Source organism: Polyodon spathula, chromosome 17 (assembly GCF_017654505.1).
Source record: "Polyodon spathula isolate WHYD16114869_AA chromosome 17, ASM1765450v1, whole genome shotgun sequence".
NCBI classification, from domain to species: Eukaryota; Metazoa; Chordata; class Actinopteri; order Acipenseriformes; family Polyodontidae; genus Polyodon; species Polyodon spathula.
The window spans coordinates 24,149,838-24,170,229 of NC_054550.1; the positions used below are offsets into that span (position 1 = coordinate 24,149,838).

Genomic DNA, 20,392 nt, shown 5'->3' on the forward strand with positions numbered 1-20,392 from the left:
CTGAAATTAAAGTACTGTATGTTGGTATTGAATCACTATTAAGGCTATTTGTTTTAGAGGTCTTGGTCTTCAGTATTTAACACCTTTTTATACAATTGTCCAGTATGCTCAAACCTACTGACCTGATGTACTGATCTAAACAGAAGCATATATTAACTAATAAAACCTGCTCCTGTTTTTCCCTAGGGGTTATATATTGAAAAGGAGGGAAATAAGACTCATACTGCATAGAAGTATCAGCCATTCCAGGTTTTAATATGTGCTTTACTAGCCCCAGTGTATAGGCAACAAGCTCAGGTGTGTCTTATTAAACTCATAGTAAAACCAGGAATGGATCAAACTGATATGCAAATAGGTGTCTTTATCTATCCCTTAGTGGAAGTGGAAAGTGATCCGTGTTGAAATGCAATCAAAATTATTTAGATCCACTGTTGTTTATCTTATTATAATGGACCCCATAATGTTCTGCTTACAACTGAATGTCAGCTTACTACATTCAACCCTATAAAATGTACATTCCAACCACTGTCATCCAACTATTACTGCGTTATATAAATACACAGGATAGACACTGACCTGAAGTGACAGGCCTGGTTGAGAAGGCAGCTGTAATCCTCTGGAAGTTCTACCAACTTGTTCCGTTTCCTCGGATACCTGAAACAGAAAGTTGTTGTTTTTTTCTTATTTCATCAAATCCATAGTGTGTCTGTTAATTAAATGGTATTTTGCTTGCGATGTAAAATATGTATTTGGCAATTAGATTTTATTATTTACAAGAAATATGATTGATTGGAAAACAGACAAGACATTAAACCCTTTTGCCCGGCTAACTTCCTTTACAACCATAAATTTTCCTGGCCTGGTTAAACTAAAACAAGGAAGCCACTTTTGCAACATCTGACCTGGTTTTGTGTTGCCAACACCTCCCCAAAACGGTAAGTCAACAGAATAGTATGTTTAAATAACTTAATATTCTATTGTCAAATGACTTAAAAGTGTTTAACTTGTTATTTTGTCTACATGTGTGTTATGGAACATATTAAAATAGCAATAAAAATAATACAATTAAATGAAACTGGGTAGGACATGATAGATCTTCACTCACCTGATCACTGAACTTGTATCATTTAGAGCTGTTGAAACTGCTGGATTGCCACACCACCTGGAAACACGGTAGCAAATTCATCATGAACGAAAACTATGAACTTTTATGTGCGATAAAGAAAATATGATAAAGACATATAGCAAAGTCACTGCACTTCCCAAGAACACTGGGAAGAATAGAGGCATAACGTGGTACCTGTGCAATAATGGAGTCATAGTGTCCTTGTGCTCTTGGAAGAGCTGGAAGAAGTTAGTGGGCAGAGCCAAGTAACTGCACAGTGCCTCCAACTGTCCTTCGAAAGAAACTGCAACACAGGGACATGGCACATAATCAGCAACATGCCAAATAATTATGCTCATATCCACACCCATACATACATATTCATACATATATAGATATACCATGCAAACCATTCACTTTTGAAAAACATTCACTCACATATACTGGTTGATTTCCTCCACTAATGCATCTCTTAGGTCAATTTTAGAGCCATTCGTTTAGTTTTTTTCCTTAATTGGTTTACTAGCAACTGTTATCTCTATTCAAACCAAATTTTAAAAGGCAGATATAACAAAAAGGAGGGGTATTACATTGTTATTAACACAAACTGTGAACCTTTCTAAAATCACCCAAAAGGTCACAATATCAAAAAATGTTAAATGAAATTGGATTTAGTCAGATTTTCATTTGCATTTCAATCAGCACATACATTTTATGATCTGTAAAGCCAATATTAAACATGAGGTGTTAGATAACTAAGTCCTTCTACCAGACTAAACTAGGACAGCTACTAAATCATCCTATCTGGTTAGGTTCTTAGTGGAAACAAGCCAGTCTATTCAGTTCTTTCCATAAAACGCTGTGAAATAATTGCCTGTGACTATTAGGTGGGCCAACTTCAGTACTGAAGACAGTGTAGTAATAGTCTTGATGTAATAAGATGTTGCTGTACCTTCATTACTTGAAAGCACCTCGGGTGGAGGGATTCCAGTAAGGCAGCTGAAGAAAAGGCCAGCACAGCGGAGGAACTGGGCCACCCCTCTCCTTACTCTGTCTGTCAGACACCAGCCTGGCACATCACCACTGAGCCTGCACAAACAAAATCAGGAGACATCATTTACAACGACTGCTATATACTTCTGCACTTACTGTAGTTTGCTTTTTGTAGTTTTACATCCTGATATATTAAGTTTACAATGTCACCATGCCCAAATGAACCATCCTTTCTATTTACGCTCACCCCTCTGTACACTGTGCTATGGTCTGGTACAGCTCTGTTGCTGATCTGTATTCCTCCCCCTCTTCTTCTCCCAACATCCCTGGGGGATCTATAAATCATTAAAAAAAACATAATAGAAAAATTACACACAACATGCATACAGCTGATGACTAAAATCCTAAAAAAAAAAAAAAAACCTTGGTTTGAATCAGTTTAGCAAGTGACAGTGATCTCTTATCAGCCAAGAACAAGGTGTAAAACAGATGTTTCAAATGAATAGGAAAGACTATGTTAGGCTGGAATGAAATGTATCATAAAAAAGGTATTTAGATTTTAGCAAGTCTAATGGAGTGCTCAGGACTGTATCAGCAACTCATTTGATTTTAAAACTTACCATCAGCAGTGAGCAGGATCTGTACTACGTGTGCCATGGTGACCAGCTGGAGGATGTAGAGGTGGTTGTAGGCTGAGCTGATGGGAGAAGGCTGCAGGTCCACTGCCTCCTCCTGGTACAGCGCTGGAATTGCAAGCACCAGGCCCACCTGAGACACACACACACAAACAGGGTGCAAATGAGTTTGTGCCATTCCTCTTAATAAAATAAATTTTAAAAAAAAGGAGGAGAGAGATAAAAGGGGCAGAGTCACACAACGTACTTGGGTAAACTAACAGATTAGATGTGTGATGGATTAAATAAGATATATAAATTAGAGTACACAGGTAGTGAGATAAAGAATAGGAATTTGAGATTAGATTGCAGAGTAGATGACAGAGACACAATGTGTAGTAATAAGACCAGATAGTACATAGACTGCATGATGCATGGTTTGGATGGACAGCTAGTTACAAAGATTCCCATGCAGATAAAAATCTCACAGTGGGATAGGACGTATAGCCAAAGTTGCTTTTCAACACAGCATGAATTCAAGTGCTAACTTCTTTTAATTTTAAAATCACCAATTCAGATTTTGTCAGACAGTAAACTAGCCTGTAAAGTTCTAACCTGTTTTGACTATTGGGATGAAAATTGAGTTAAAAAGCATAGTAACAAAGGATTTGAAATACTTTTGTACGGTTTTATTTAGTTCCGCTTTGAAGATACGCCACTATCGAGTATCCCTCTCTACCACTTTGGTTCAAAACTTTATACTGCAAGAGTAAACAATAATACACTCTACACACAACTTATTAACTAATAGAACAAAGACTCCCAAAAAGTTTTATGCAAGAGAAGTGCTTTAGCTTAACCATTCCAGTTTCCTAGGTTAGAAGAAGAAACAGCATATATAGTAGTAGCCTGTAAAAAAAGACTTAAAATAATAATACTTGCCAAAAGATGAAAAAGATCAACATCTAAGATTGAAGGTGTCCCATCAACATTTAAATCAGGTATCAAAGCTGGGGAGGGGGAAATGACACATTTTTAAACAGGACTAATAAGCTATCATATAAATCTTAAAGTTAAATAATCAGATTGCACATATCCACGCTGAAAAGCTTCATCAGGCGTGAACATAATTGATTGAACATTAATGCACAGATTACTTCATTGGGACATTTAAGGTGACATCCTGTTTAATGGTGTATGCAGGACTGCTTCCAGCAGCTTCATCCTCTCAGAAAAAAATGACCGTCACCAGACAGCAGCATCATTCTATAAGTGACCGAGCCTGAGCCATCACAATACCACATGTCATCCATTTAAGCCACTTAATACATGGATTAAATTAAAAAGGCACAAATGTTTTTTTCCCTATTAAAATCAACTGCATCCAATTCACATCAATGTATAGTAGTTACAGAAATGATACTAATTTAATGAAAGGAACATCCCCATACAATTACTCTGAATACGCTAGCCAAAACATTTACCTAGTTTTACTTATTACCATAAAAACATATACAATCCAAGTTTAATGGTAGAAACGAGGCAGGAGGGAATTTATATAATGAATCTATTGAGGGATTAGCATCCTTAAAAGTGTCCATCCGATAACACTATAGCACAAAATTGAATCTTTCTAATATCATAATCATAAATATGCCTACTGCTGTGGATACCAATACTCCGCAGTAGTGTTGCTGTGTCTAAATATTCAACTTTGTATCTGAGTTTTAAGTGTACAGTTGACTGGTTTAAAGCTCTGTGTGTACCTCTGTGTAAAATACCTCATGTCAAGTGACTAGATACCTTGGAGATCTGATGCTAGTTTTATTTCCAACGGAAACCTGTCATTGTTTAAAAAACAAAAACTGCTTGAATGGCTAAATGGCAATACAGTATAATACCTGAGAGTAGATGAGTGAAGTGCTTCTGAACTACAGCTTGTGAGGATGCAAGTCTCTGAGCTGCATCAAACTGCACCAGTGCCTTCAGTCCAGCATACTGCAATTAAATAGGAAAGTTAAAATAAGAGCTACTCATTGGTACCATTCTACAAGGGTTTCTTACATTTGACTAAAATGTCTTGGAAAACCTGAACACAATTAATAAATGATATACAACAGTGAAATCCCATAATTACAGGTATCAAATTGAGTAAACAGAGAATAAATAATGAGATTTGTTTCCAATTAAAGTTACTGACAGGACATACTTTTAATAGTGAGCTGGTCTTTATATTGAGTAGGTCATCAGGAGTGAGTTTAATGTATATAAAAAAAACAAACATGGTTGGTTTTCTCCTGGAAATTGATAGTATCTGATTCTGGCAGTATACTGACGCTATCTGTCAGCCCATCTGTATGTCAGTTTCATTTTAACAGACATCTATAGAACAGCTTTTTCAATTGTGATGAAACTCAGATAAATACTTTCTTTAGAACAATTCAATGAATTTATCAGAATCGGAGGGAACACGAATATGTTTGTCTGTCTGTGTATGCATTTTACATGCATCGATGGTCAACTTTTTCATAGTACTGACAGCTCTAGCTTTATACTTACAGCCGTGACAGGAAATGTTGCTGACATAGTTTACTGGACTAGAAAAAAGCACAACTTATAGCCTTGTACATAAAAGACTATTTCTTATAAGCCAAGAGTTTACATTACCTGTCTATTCTGCAGAGATCCAAACAGAGGTTTCCCCTCCTCTTCAAGCATATTTTCTGTTTGGGGGGGAAAAAAAAAAAAGCCTAATCAAGGGACATTATTTTATTCAAGGAAGGAATAATAAAATATGGTAATATCTACAGCAAGATTAAGAAAAAACATGGATGCCTCACCTATTGCCTGGATAGTGAAGGCACATGTGTTCCATGACATGAGTGGGACTCTGGGGTCCGACTCGTTTGGATCGACCTTTAACCCCACCCTATAGGCAGCTGTAGCACACACAACAAGCATCTCATTGATGCTCTCTGAGTATCGTGCGCTAAAGGAGAAAAGTTTAATTAAAGTCAACGACGAATCTAAAACAATGCAATAAGACTTGTATGATGACACAACGGTGATGTCCTGGTGAGGTGCCCAGAATGACAGTGCTTTGGATGTCAGTGACTCAGACACCAGCTTCTCTGTTCAGCACCAATGAGCACTGAACTGCACTGACACAGGGATTAATTTAATCATCTTCACTGCCAGGAAGATCTGGCCTGTACTTCCAGTTATTAAAAACTTTACAACTGTGGTTAACTAAAGATAAAAACAAGATACCCTGAAATGTTTGTGGCTATGCAAAGTTTTGTGTGTTGGCATTAGTTTAAATGTTAAGCATTGCTAAGAGTTATACTTGTATAGATTTGTTGAAGTATTTTAGATTCCAAGATATATTCAAATAATTCTAGGAACCCTAATTTAAACGAACAGGAACATGATTATAATTTTGTTACTACCCGTTGCATGGAAAGGGTTACCTAGTCATGCTGTTGAGGCAGAATCACTTGAATCCTTTAAAAACCCAACTTGACAAAGTTTGGAGATCAATCAGCCTACTAGGAACCAGACAAGATGGGCTGAATAGCCTTCTCTAGTTCGTACATTTTCTTATGTAAATTTGACATTTGATACTCTCTAAATTCAAAAGCTCATTCATTAATTCTGAAGTGCAACTTATGAATCAAGCTAGTGCTTGCCTCAGTGCAATTATAAAATCTGATCATCTTGAAGAAAATTCTTGAAACTTAACATTCCAATTGCCAGTATTTAATCAAAACTGGCTCCAGACAGACTGATGAAAAATGTCCAGGAACACAGAATCCTTACCCACGTCCTACAATTGGTACTTACGTTGCTTGTACTCCAAAACTCAGGATAGATCTAAAATCTGCAGGATTTTCCACAAAGAATGGATTTTCTGCCATTTCATGACTGTTGTCTACAAATTAAAAGAATTGAAATTATTATGGAACTAGGGTGTTTTCTTTTATTTGGATTTACTGTGCTTTTTAGATATGAACACACTTTTTAAATACATCAGGTATTAAATACTTAAAGGGAGGTTACTGTCTGGAAATATGAGGAATCACTAAACAAGAACACACAGAAGTTATAAAAAGTCAACACAAATTTCCAGATAGTAACCTATTTCTACAACAAGTTTTATATTCATACTTAAAAATATTCATACTTAAAAAAAATTAAAGGACGGTTTGTTCTTCCACGGTGTCCCTATACATTGTCTAGTCAGATACATTTAGAATATTTGTCAAACCGTACAGGCACATCAGAGTACGGTGTCAGCAGCAAAAATTGAAATACATATGGAATGGATTTAACATCATTTAGTGTAGCAGAGTTACTTTTCCAAGAGTGTGTTATATAACAAGAAGAACTAATTCACACATACCACAATCTTAAGCCTATAACTTCCATTACAAATACCCTGAATGTAAAAATATGAATACAGAGCTCTTTTCTTAACAAGGATCAGCGCAGAGCAAAGCAAGGTCCCCTTGAAAGGTAACTAAGGTGACAGCACCATGTAACAATTTTTTTGTTCCTGGGTAGTAAGTGTTATTTCCTAATTGCTTATGCCTCAAAAGTATAGAAAATGGCTATTATTCCCCACAAACTTTGCTTTTGTGACCAGGACAGTGATATTTCAAAATATCACTATTTCCAATGGGAAAACGGGCAAATGTGTGTCTTTTCGTTCACATAAAGTCAGAAAAAAACAACATATGAATCCAAATTAACATGTATTTATACTAAAGTAATACAAAAATGACTACAAAAGATTTAGAAGTGAGTAGTTTTTCGAGATTTACGATTATAGCTGTTCTACTCTCATTACAATCTAATAATAAAACTATTCTAACAGCAAGCAAAATGAAGGCGGATGAAAGAAACAAAATGTGTATTTTCTGTGTTGTATTCCCAGTTGTTAACCCTTTCAATGTAGTTTAGTCATCAGGGGTACTCCACTCATTCTGGTGTAAACTGACCATTGGCTTGTGATGTGGCCTTCAGCCCTTTTATCCTGGCCAAGACAATCTCCAGCCATCGGGGGAATGTCAGAAGTTGTCCCACTAACTCTGCATTATCACTGTAAAAGGAAAACAAGAACGTCACCAAAAACTATATCCCCGACCACAGCTGTAAATACCATGTATATGTAAAGACCGGAAGACAATCACGAGATTAGGATGTCCTAACCATTAAACACTTGTCCAGTTATTTCTAGATAAAATAAGACGCCAACATGTGACATGCATACATAAATTAAGGCTGGTCTGGAAGAGCCAGAGTTGCCCTTGCATTCTTGTAATAAGCTGGAACACAGTAAAACCTCTCAGCTTAAGTAGAATCTCTCCTTCACAAGAAAAATCAGAGAGCATGTGTTTGCATCCACATCATTAGAGTACCTACTAGTTGAGTTTGAGTGGCTGCAGGGGAATCAGAGGGATGACTGTGTTGCAAAGGGATTTGCACAGGGGACACAGGTACTCTCCATTCTCCAGGTCAAAGATCAGCTCTGCATGAAGGCGGTTCCTGGTGGTGTTCTGAACTGCCTCAAAATACCTGGAAACAAGACAGCACAGGATTTACCATGGAGGAGACGTACAGAGAGATATCATACCACTCTCCAATAGACACAGGTATAACGTGAATCATATCTTAAAGCCAGTGTAGAAAAAATAAATATTTTTTATAGTTTCACAATTATTATCTGTCTGCCAGCCATCCATTTAAGTTCATCCCAAACATGCTCAGCTGCAGTGAGCTACCAGGTATTGTGGTGGCTATGGAATTATGCCTGGAGTCTCGGTCATCAAGTGACATTCCATATCCACCAATTAAAATGTGTAAAAAAACAATAAATAAAAAAACTGAACCTTTTGAAAATACCTTTAAATTCCTTTACTGAAATAACTTTTTAAAATGAATATTTACTGGTATAATAAGCACATTGACTTTCTTTATAAAAGTAACGCAATGTAATGTGAAATTGCAGAATACCTATTAAATACAGAACCCTTGGACTCAAGGTAGACTAGCTTAGGAATTATGCCAAGAAGTACTGGTGTCTGTGGGCTCAGTACACAAGTATATGTAACCCTTCTATGCACATGTCCTCATATGATCCTGTAAAGCATTTAAACAGCTGTGTGCACGAAAGGGTTATGTCTATAGTGTAGAAAGAAGAATTAATATGACAAATAAAAAGAGCATGGACCCATTATCAGACATCTCGGTCCTAGAATAAAATAAAAGTTAAGGTGTGAATAATTGATGACTTTCATGAACAAGCCTTATATCCAGTTATATCCATTGCCTGAAAAGGAAAAGTATTTAGTTTTTCCAAGTTCATGTGGTACTCACTTTTGCCAGCAGGGGGCATGCATGACATGTCCACAGCTGCCTGTGTGTGTACCACAGGCCAGGTCCGGGTGCATAAACAGAGGTTCGAAGGTTTCTAAAAAACAAATAAATAAATAAAGTAAAAAAACACGCAAAAAAATTTAATCCTTGTAATTTCAATGCAGAATGTAAAGAATTTGTTTTTTCAAAGGTAATTTTAAAATAGAAACAGTTTTTTTGGTATTTAAAGCTTCTGTACTGTTACCTTCAATTGTGTTGTTTACTTTTGGCTTCACTTGTGATCCTCATGTGTAACAGCCCTATAATATGCATTCAAGTTTTTCAAAATGCCCATACTGGGCATGAATGCAAGTCTACAATGGATAAGAACAGTGCCAGAAACATTGCTCCATTTCAAATGATATTGCAAAAAGCACAGCATGTACTCACTCACCATGCAATCACTTTGAGGTCAATTTAGCAACTTAAAATGATGGAACTAAACCCAGACCATATTAGGAGAAAACTGAAGTATCTTGTATTCCTTATTTAATATAAATATCCCAATGTGTGTTAACTTTAAGGCTGGCAATATGTGAACTGAGTAAGTTCCATAACTGAGTTTTAAATCAGTGTTATAAATGGACTGTTTTTTATTTGTATGTGTGTCCCCCACTCACATTGTCATAAATATAATAATTTAGCTTGTTTGTTTTTAGTGTAATCTTCCACTCCTGACCTGTGTTGGGTAAAACTTTGCCCCTGCACTGGGTCAGTACAGCAGATCTCTGTACACAGGCAGTCAGAACCATGGCCGTGCTGTCTGCTCGGACCTCCTGTTCTTCCTGGCACAGGATGCACGTCAAAGCTTCCCTCTCCACAACTCCAGAACCACGTTTCGGGCCCAGAGCCACTCTGGATTCTCCCAGGATCATTGCCGAGCTGCCAGTGACAAGTTTCCCATCATAAGGTTTTCTGTGGTACAGCGTGTCAAAGTGCGTTAAAACGAGCTGAAAGCATTGTAAGCAACAGAGCAAGGTGAAAAACATACTGTGTAAGAGTGGGTACAGTATACAGTATGCTCCATTAGTCAGTTATCACAGGCAATATCATATTTCCAATGTTCTCTGTTTAATCAACAGTTGACTGTTTGCACCACACATCAAAATGATCTGACATGAAAATGATGTCTATGATACTTGACTTATATCCTATACATTGACTTATCTTGAGGTGTAATACTTCACTGCACATTTTAGAAGCAGCACTCACTTCATACAATGGCAATCGATAAATAAGGGATACTGCGAAACAACTGCAATGACAGCTAAAATACCACAACCATTTGTTTCAGCAATGGTTTAGAATACTTTTCCAAGACATGGGTCTTTCTTAGTTGGATGACAGTCCTGTATTTTGGTCAGCACTATGGTTTCTGCACAGCTCTCACCTGTCCTCGGGTACGGAAGGCTCTCCTGGCCCCTGAGCCTGGGGTGTGCTCTCATACAGCATCTTGTGAGACTCTATGAAGTTTTTCTGCATGGCAGACATCTGGGCCATGATTTTTTGTCGATGCCGCTTAGCAGCTTCTGCCTTCCTCTTCCTTTCTGCTTTCTCCTTGTCCTGAATGCTCTGCATCGAAAAAAAAAAAAAAAAAAAAAAAAAAACCATGACAAATCTGTGTTTTACCCATGGGTCTTTCTGAATGCAACAGGGGCAGTGGTGTAAACCATGCAGGCTGTGGAAAATTCCTTCTTTATTATAGTTAATCCTGGGATGCACTGTAAAGTTTTTATTGTTTTTTTTTTTTTTTCCTGCAGACATGCATATATATTTTTCTGGCATTTAAAAATCTAATTCTTTTTCATTATCTACGAATAAAACTATAATTTCATTTTGGCATTGCTGGGCACTTGGCTTGAACCACAAGGGATCCTTCCTTAATTCACGTGTCTATTTCAATCCCCTGGATGCAAACTATATATAAAAACAGAAAAAGAAAAAAATGTAAAGAGTAAAGATATATATATATATATATATATATATATATATATATATATATATATATATATATATATATATATATATATAAAGTTAATTAGGAGGAGTTTGGTGGTTTCAATACTCATGAGTGCAGTTGGGCCCGATTTAAAGAGGAGACCTCTTCACTATTTCAAACATCTTCAAAGTTTTGTTTCTTTCACACACCACTATATATATATATATATATATATATATATATATATATATATATATATATATATATATATATATATAGATAGATAGATATAATATATATATATATATATATATATATATATATATATATATATGTGTGTGTGTGTGTGTGTGTGTGTGTAATATATATATATACACACACACACACACACACACACACATACACACACAGTTGTAGTCAAAAGTTTACATACACCAATGGAAATGTGTACAGTTTCTCAAACACCTCAAAAATAAAGAATTTTAAGAGCAAAAGTTTTGCTTTTGTGGATGAGGAAAAAATTTACAAGAAATACCTGTCTACAATTATTTATTTCAGCAATTCTTTGGCAAAACTCCAAAAATGCCAATTCGAAAGTAGGCTTTGATGCGATGCTAGTACTATCTACAAGGTTATAGAAATGTCAATATGATAATGCAGAACCTAATTCTAGAGAAGTCTAGAAAATGCTGGATTGTAGATGAACATTCTTAGAGTATAAAAATGCTAGGCATAGGATGATTGCTGTCATTACCAATAAGTCAATATGGGTAGAAGTAGTAGAATTGTGAGGAAGGTTAATAACAATCTGAGATTGACTGCCAAAGATATTCAAAGTGAACTGGCTGCAAGTGGGACTGGGGTTTCCATTTCAATCATAGGGTGAGTACTGGATGGTGAAGGTCTCAGTGGTCGCAGGCCAAGGAAAACGTCACAAGGACAATCGCTAAAAGTTTGCAAAACAGCATTTGAATGATGGATATGAGTTCTGGTCATGTTTGGTCACGCTGACAGTCGTTACGTTTGGAGAAAGTCTGGTGAGGCGTACAAAGAAAAGAAGCATACCTACTGTCAAGCATGAAGGTGGTAATATCCTTCTATGAGGCTGTTCCTCCTCTACTGGCACAGGAAATTTAGTTCCAATACATCATAAAATGGATTACACAGCATACTAAAAGATATTGGCCAATCACCTGAAACCCTCTACTACAAAACTTGGTTTAAAGAGCAACTGGAGGTTCCAACACAACAATGATCCAAAGCACACATCAAAATCTACTTCAGAATGGTTAAAGAAGAATAAAATCAAGGTTCTGGAATGGCCTAGTCAAAGTCCGATTGAGAATCTTTGGTACGAGTTGAAGAAGGCTGTGCACAAGAGAAGTCCTTGGATTTTGAATGAACTGGAACAATTTTGCGTAGAAAAATTGTCAAAATTACTAAAGAATCAGGCCAAAAGCTCATTGACAAATATCCAATTGTTTAAAAGAGGTTATTATTGCTAAGTGTGCTTCAACTAGCTATTAATTTCATTTTCCTTGTCAGGGTATGTGACAGGGTGGCTTAGTGGTGACGTCAGCTCAGAAGCAGGAACAAGACAACGGCAGTACTGCAGGTGCAAAGGCGCTTGCACCATTTTACTTTAACACAAAAATAAGACTTAACTGCTCACAAAGTCAAATAAAGATAAACAAACAAGTCTTCAGCCTTCACTGATCCTACTTATTTTTATCTTTCTCTCTCTCTCGCTCCTTCGAACACCCACCCAGAGTGTATATAAAATACACAAATAAACAATAACACAGCCGCGCCATCATAGTTACACACAATAAATCTTAATAATAATAACAACCACCCAAAACATATATACCAGCAGGGCTTTGCCGTGCCCCTTTTTAATAATGTGCAGGGTTCTCTCCTGCTGCCCTGCTACAGGGTATGAATACTTCTGGATTTGCATTTTTGCAAAAAAAATTGCTTAAATAAATAATTGTAGACATCTATTTCTTGTATCTTTTTACTCATCCACAAAAGATTTTTGTGGACAAAAGATTTTTACAAAAGATTTTTCATATAATTATTTGTTTGAGAAATTTCTAGAAATTATAAATTTCCATTGGGCTATGTAAACTTTGGACTACAACTATATATATAATAATAAAACACCAACAAATAAAGTAAAAATAAACAGACCGAGTAAGGCCTATGGACAGAAAAAAAGATAAGATGAATAACATTGGGTGAACGGGCAGCCAGTTAGAATGAGAAAATGGCTCTGGCTTCTACCTGCAAAGTCCAGGTGATCATGTCATTCTGCGCCTCCAAAGGAGGGACCAATTTCAGCTTTTCTAAGAGAGTCAGGAGAGACCTGCCATGTTCAATTCCTAGAAACAAAACAAATGACTCTAATCCTGCACAAAATTACACACTGCAAAGGTTTTCATGCAAGTCTGCTCTTTGAACATGAAAATTTATTTCCAAAGTGAATGAACTGGCACAGATAAAAAACCTAAAAAAAATAAACACACACACACAACATACTTCTTGCTTTGAGGCTGAAGTCAAAGGTTACTTCTTCGCCGTTTGCCTCCAACTGTTGCTTTTCCTCTAGCAAGCCTTGACCAATCAGATGAAGCACCTGTTAAAAAAGTGGGAGAAAACTAAATGGAAGAAGTATCTACCATTTAGATGGAAAAGGAGGAGATGGCTGCACTTGTTTCCTAATGGCCATGGCTTCTTTCAATATGATAAGATTCAGGCATCTTCCATGGGTACCATAATCCCAGAAATTGTCCCTTGTACAATGCATTCTTCACCACAATCCTTTGCCTATTTCTCAACTGCATGAAACATTAATGCCTGAATGGATGATCATCCCTCGAGACACCTTTCAGCATCTTGTAGGGTCTATACCAAGTCATTTTAGGGATATGATGAGGACAAATGGTGGCCCAACCTGATTAAGGAAGGGTCCAAATAAAGTGGCCTGACAATGTATATTAACTGCTCTAGAATAAACCAAATGGAATGAGAAGACACATGTCAAATACAATAGCTAAATGTATTAACAACTGTGATAGTAAAGGTCTGTATTCTTCACATCCCCATGAACAGTTTGATAGATTTGATAAGTCATCAATATCAGACCACGGGCAAGACTTTTTCATGATCAAACTTCTGTGCATAACGACCCAGATTCACCTAAAAAATCCCAACATACCATTTTAATGGAATGGCACTGAAGTTAGAGGGATGACCTTAGGGAGTTTGAAACTACATTTCTTGCATGTGCACATCTAGCAAAGCACCTCAAAGTTGTTTCATACCCTCTGAATCATGGCTTCAGTCCACAGCTTCCCTGAGTTTTCCACTGCTCTCCGCATCACTGTTCGGAGCACATGGATCAAAGCATCACAGTTCAACACATTCACAATGTTTGCAAAGGCAGGTAAGAATTTGGGTGGGTCTGGAGGAGGCAGAGCTGGAGGAAAAAATAAAAAGGAAAAACAAAAAAAGATAAGCGACACCACAAGCAGAATTTTTTTTCCTAACAGGCTACTAATTCCCTACACAACTGAGTGTCACTAGTCTGAAAATGAAAAATGCACAAGGTTGGAAACCTCTCCCTGTGATAGTTGAATTGATTCCCTGTGAACTTGCAAATTGTGAAACAAACCTCTATGGTTAAATATTGGGATTTATCGGTAAGCACTACACAGCTCCTTGCAGTCATGGATCTTGAATGTGACACTTGTCCATTAATAAAATAGTCATCCTTAATGATCATTTTATCCAATTACATCCCACATAATAGGGAGCTTGAACTCTGGACAACTTTTTATTTCACACCTTTATCACTGTTCTCCAGCTTTCTTCTCTTCTTTTGTGCATCTTCTGCCTGGAATTTAATTTTAAAAAAAGCATATAAACTTCTATTCCAATTTAGACAAAGGAGGGAGTGCATACTCAGTAAAACCCTGTAGAGCCACAGCACTACAAAGGACACTAACCATGCGGCCAACAACTAGCAAAACATCCCACCAGTGCTTTCATTAAAGAGCAGAATAATGCTCTTTATTGTAGCCTGGTTAGTTTCCTGGTTGCGAGAGTCATTAGAACACCCTTCCACACTCATAACTATATGACTGGCCCATAATTCCAGCAACCAGGAAAATAAAAGCAAAGCATTATAAAAGCTAAAAACAGTTCCTCAAAAATAAAATGCAGATTTGCATTTCAATGTATGATTTCCAATAAGAATGTAATGGATTTTATTTATTTTAAGGGAGTGTTGAGCAAGGGTTTAAAATAAAATGTTCTATTTCTTACCGGTAGTAGCATTAGCATTTTTAACTCTGTAGTATGTAGTACTGAAGATCTTTTGGTTCTTTTCTTACCATTGGAGTAAAGTGACCTATGATACTAAGAAGAGGCTGCGACTTTGAATCTATTGTGTTGCATTCAAAAATAAAAGTAACAATAACAAATCAATGCTTTAAGAGGGGTCTCAGGGGTGATGTTAGTGCAAAAAAGAGACACAAATATGGATTTAAATTCCTATAAGCTTCTTATTCAGAACACTATTCATTTTAATGCAAGGATTCCTGTAACAGCGACTTTAAATGGTTACTGACCATGCCTAGTATTATTACAGGAAATTCTGCGTACAGGCCTGTCTTTGTCAATTGATGATTTTAAAGTTACCTTGCTATGCTGAGATTTGGAGTAGTGGTAGAAGAATGGGTTAAACTCCTTTAAACATTCCTTCTTTAGTTCATATACACCATGCCCAGAGACACCAGGTTTCCTAGACAAGAAATAAAATTAACGATCAAACCCTGAATGCATTGTCTGACAAACAGACAGGCACAAGATGAAAGGGAGCATTTATTTTACATATGATGTATGCAGGGTGAAAAAATATGGGTAAAGAATCTACAATGAGTGTGAATAGAATGCATATATTGTGTAACATATCTCAATACAATACACGTTGATTTGCAATGGAAGCTAAAAATCCTTACTTAAATGTTGCCACTTTCTGGATGACATTTTCCAGGCCAGTTTCATTGTTTTCCTGTTACGGGAAAGAGAACAGTGAAACCTGCTGTTATCTCCATGAGAACATAACACAGTGAGTACAATTTCATTACTGTATCACAGTGTGAAAAAAGCATTCTCTTAATTTAAAATTAGCCACATAATTAATTCTCAAAAAAACAAAAACAAATCCTAAAGGAGCTAGATTTACTAAGCTTTTGTTCCAGTTTTAAAAAGAGGACAGAAACTCTATTGAAGTTGTCATGGAAAAATAACTAAACCAGAAACAAGTGCATAACAGATTATGGCAGGCCATTCGGAATTAGCATTTTTTCTATATTAAGTTCAGTAAAGTGTGATATTCTATTTATAAAACAAATAAACTGTGTGGTTTCCTCTGAATCACACAACTTTAAACTGTGGTCCTTGCGAATAAAAAGGCTCAAAAATAGTAGGGATAAAACACAAGGGTCTCACATTGTCAGGCAAGGCTTTGACCAGGCTACTGTGTGCCATGGACCCAATGCAGAGCAGATGGATCACTTCTCTCATTGTCACATCCTCCTTTGTCACATTGCTAATCCCAGGGATGTACCTTTCACCTACAACAGGGGGCAGTAAAGAGCATCAGGTGATTCATCCATAGGTTTAAACACTCAACTGTAAATTGTGTTTTAACTGAGCCTTTGTCAGTATCATCATTGGTTTTGAAGTTAAATTAGCTCTTAAATGCTGTTAATTCATGTAATTTAGGTTTTGAGTTGGTAACATTTTAGTACAACATCTTACAATGAGTATATACGCTGCACAAAAAGAGATACGTATGTATGTATATATAATTTTATTTATTTTCGTTTTTTAAACAGGAATTCCAAGACATGGAATTAAACAGATATTGGGCTTACCTAAAATAATGATTAGAAGATGGAGCATTTCCTCTGTCAATCGGTTTAACTGCTTGACAAGTTCCTATAGGACAAGGGAAAATGCACTTTAGGAGATAAAAAAAGAGAGAAATGCATTTCACACTTTCTCATTCAAATACACAAACTACATGATTATCTCGCCATGTGGGTTGTATGTGTGAAGTCTGTCAGTAAAAAAGTAGCCCATTGAATGTTAAAATTAGCCTATATATAAATTATTACCAAGCATACTGTATGCTGAAGCAAAATGTAAAGCACTTCACAATACTCACCTTATCTCTGCTGACAGTACTCCGGTTGAAAAACTCAAAGAGCTCAAACCGCTGCAGAATTAGCATCATAAAATGGTTGGGGTCCATTTTAGAAGCAGCAATCTGTGGACAGTGATAAACACATTTAACTGTTGGCTACTTGTGGAGGAGCTTGGTGTGGAACATGACCCCAAGTTTCATTTGCTTTATGGTACATACTTTTCTCCCATTGTAAATCCCTGAACTGGTCAAGTCACTTTTGTCAAGTCATTTTAAATATAAAAATATACCTGTAGCATAATGATGTCCTTATCGAACATTTCATCTCTGCACTTTACATCCTGGTAGTAGTACACCTGAAATTACAAAAATAAATACAATTCCAGTAATTGCAAGTTTATTATTTCTCAGCAGAAGTTTGTATTACAACCAGCACTTTTTTTGTCTAAAGCCTCATAACAAGGCAAAGACTTAAATGTTGTATATATGTACGTTATTCTCACAAACTGCCAAAATCAGGTAGGTTTAGTCTTAGTGCTATAGAAAAGTCATCTTTAAGGCCACTATTCACAGTAGGACAAATAGAATGTTATAATAAAAGCTCAGGTTTGCAATGTATTTCATGAATGTTCACCAGTCCCCTTGTACCCTACCTGGCTAACAAGAGACAGTCCATTTCGCCGCCACATCTCAGCTGCTACCTGTGCTGCCAGCACCAAGCAGCGCAGTGGGTACTCCACCATGTAGGCAATGTCGCAGCCCTGAACATCAAACACATTGCTCATTATTTATTACATTAACAATCTAAGCAAACGTTTATACATTGTACTATTAAAGGGGTTCTATAGCTAATTAGAAATTTCACATTTCCATTCACAATGTAGGCTTCTCACATAAAAAGATGGAATTTACCTGTAAATGGGTTTCATCCATTTCTGAGTGGACTCCACACAACAATGAAACCTTTCCACTGTCGGGCTAGGAAACACATGGACAAACCGCCCTCGTCTCCCAGAAAGTCTTTAATATTCAAGATTCATGACACCAATCCCACCCGATAGTATAAAGGGAAATGACGCAGAACGGACAGATATCCTGTATTTTACCTATACACAAAAACCCGTGGGGGAAGGTGGGGAGTCCACTCCGAACTGGAAGACACCCATTTACAGGTAATTTCTGTCTTCTTACCAGTTCTTTGTAGACTTCATACAACAATGGAACCCCCCGTATACCAAAGAATAAAAAGAAAGGGAGGTGAAAAGGAGAAATGTGAATGCTGTTTACAACTTATCCCCTACAGTGGATAAAACCGTGTGAGCAAACTGGTGAGAGGTGGAAACATCCAAGTGAGTGTTTCATGAAAGTGTGAAAGGAAGACCAAGTTGCTGCCAAACAGATATCGGCAACAGAAACATTCCTAATATTTGCCCAGGAAGTAGACACACCCCTGAGAGAATGAGCCTTAACGTGATTCACTAGCGGTCTTCCTTCAAGTTCATAACAGAGTTTGATACAGTCCTTAAGCCATGCTGCTATTGTCTGGTTTGTAACTTGTCTGCCTTTAAGGAGAGGGGCAGATGAGATGAACAGCTGACCACTATTCCGAAGGGATTTGGTAGTAGATATGTAGATCAATAGTGCCCATCTGACATCCAGCAGATGCAATTCCTTATCTTCCACCAACTGATGAGGTGAAGGATGAAATTCTGGTATGATTATTGCTTGTGACACGTGGCTGAGACCACTTTCGGAAGAAAGGAAGGATTAGGTCGGCAGGCGATCCTGTCATTAAACTGCATGTATGGCTCATCAATGACTAGGGCCTGCAGTTCACTGACATGGCGAGCTGATATAATCCCAGTCAGGAAAGCCGTTTTCAAAGTGAGATGTTTCATATTAACCGACACCATAGGCTCAAATGGAGGTTGCATGAGATGCCTCAATATAAGAGACAAGCTCCACTCGGGTACAATGTGACACGTGGGGGGGTCTCAGGTGCAAGAGCTCCTTGATTAACCTACTCCTGCAAACCCATCCTGGCAGGAGGCTAGAGGTTGCAGACGAATAGATCTTAATAGATGAGACAGCAAGACCTCTATCCAGCATGTGTCTCAGGAATTCCAGAAATCCCAGGAGCGATACAGAAACAGGATCAACGGCCTTAGATCTGCACCGTCACAAATTCTGACCATTTTGTAGAATAGCATTCATGGGTAGGTTTCTTCTTTGCTGCCAGCAGAACCTCAGTTACTGTTTTGGCCATGCCTAATTCTGAGAATTTGTGCCTTTCAGCAGTTATGCTGCTAACCGGAAGTACAGGGGTTTCCATGGAGTACTCTCCCCTGATCCAGAGACAGCAGGTCTCTCCTGATGGGTAGATGAACTGGTCCCTGTTGTGCCATGCTTAGGACAGTGGGGAACCCAAAGATCTTGGTCCAGAAAGGTGCTACCAGTATAACCTGCACCTGGTCTCTGTCCACTTTCTGTAACACCTTTGGAATGAGGAGAAAGCATACAGAAGACCACCCACCCCCAGGGAATTGAGAATGCATCTGATGCTAGGGCACCCTGATGAGGGAAGCGGCTGCAGAATAGCGGAAGGTCAGTATTTCCAGGTGACACAAATAAATCCACTTGAGGGCAACCTAATTTCTGAAAGAGTTGCTGAACCACCTCCTTGCAGAGGCGCCACTCATATGGACTTGAGTGTACTAGCGTCCTGAATTCCATCACGTGAGCACCTCACCCTATCAGCAAGGCATCTGAGAACAGAATATACTCTTGTTACTGGCTCCTGAAAGGACAGACGAAATCTAGTGTATCAGTGGAAACCCACCAGTTTTCATCTTGCTTTGCTCTGGTGGATATTTCCACCTGGTGCGACGGTGACTGTAGAGAACACGGACAAAGATGACAGTGTTTGAGGCCCCTCGTGCATGCGGACACTCTATACAAGAGAACGGCTGAAGCAATGTGACCCAGCAGCTGCTGGAATGCACTCGCCAGAGCAGAGCTGAACTTTAGAAACCTCACTGCAAGCCTCCTTATCGCAGCCCTTCTGTCAGTTGACAGTGGCAGTAGTTGAAGGAGTATCTAGTCACCGC

The 20,392-nt window shown here is 37.6% G+C and overlaps 1 protein-coding gene across 1 annotated transcript in view; it reads right to left on the reverse strand.

The window, feature by feature from the left end:
* LOC121329670 (E3 ubiquitin-protein ligase UBR1-like) overlaps positions 1–20,392 on the reverse strand; it is a 41,258-nt gene that overhangs the window by 2,457 nt on the left and 18,409 nt on the right. Inside the window, exons 17-44 of the mRNA XM_041275378.1 lie at positions 17,939–18,046; positions 17,576–17,641; positions 17,307–17,408; positions 17,014–17,077; positions 16,586–16,710; positions 16,093–16,145; positions 15,773–15,875; positions 14,918–14,966; positions 14,395–14,549; positions 13,610–13,706; positions 13,355–13,452; positions 11,231–11,250; positions 10,520–10,861; positions 9,809–10,011; positions 9,091–9,184; positions 8,137–8,289; positions 7,713–7,813; positions 6,556–6,643; positions 5,553–5,701; positions 5,380–5,435; positions 4,614–4,710; positions 3,655–3,722; positions 2,719–2,866; positions 2,346–2,433; positions 2,058–2,194; positions 1,301–1,409; positions 1,106–1,162; positions 577–654 (exon numbers count right to left, since the gene is read on the reverse strand). Of these exons, the coding sequence (XP_041131312.1) occupies positions 577–654; positions 1,106–1,162; positions 1,301–1,409; positions 2,058–2,194; positions 2,346–2,433; positions 2,719–2,866; positions 3,655–3,722; positions 4,614–4,710; positions 5,380–5,435; positions 5,553–5,701; positions 6,556–6,643; positions 7,713–7,813; positions 8,137–8,289; positions 9,091–9,184; positions 9,809–10,011; positions 10,520–10,861; positions 11,231–11,250; positions 13,355–13,452; positions 13,610–13,706; positions 14,395–14,549; positions 14,918–14,966; positions 15,773–15,875; positions 16,093–16,145; positions 16,586–16,710; positions 17,014–17,077; positions 17,307–17,408; positions 17,576–17,641; positions 17,939–18,046 (3,008 nt within the window). The remainder of the gene's footprint in view (positions 1–576; positions 655–1,105; positions 1,163–1,300; positions 1,410–2,057; positions 2,195–2,345; positions 2,434–2,718; positions 2,867–3,654; positions 3,723–4,613; positions 4,711–5,379; positions 5,436–5,552; positions 5,702–6,555; positions 6,644–7,712; positions 7,814–8,136; positions 8,290–9,090; positions 9,185–9,808; positions 10,012–10,519; positions 10,862–11,230; positions 11,251–13,354; positions 13,453–13,609; positions 13,707–14,394; positions 14,550–14,917; positions 14,967–15,772; positions 15,876–16,092; positions 16,146–16,585; positions 16,711–17,013; positions 17,078–17,306; positions 17,409–17,575; positions 17,642–17,938; positions 18,047–20,392) is intronic.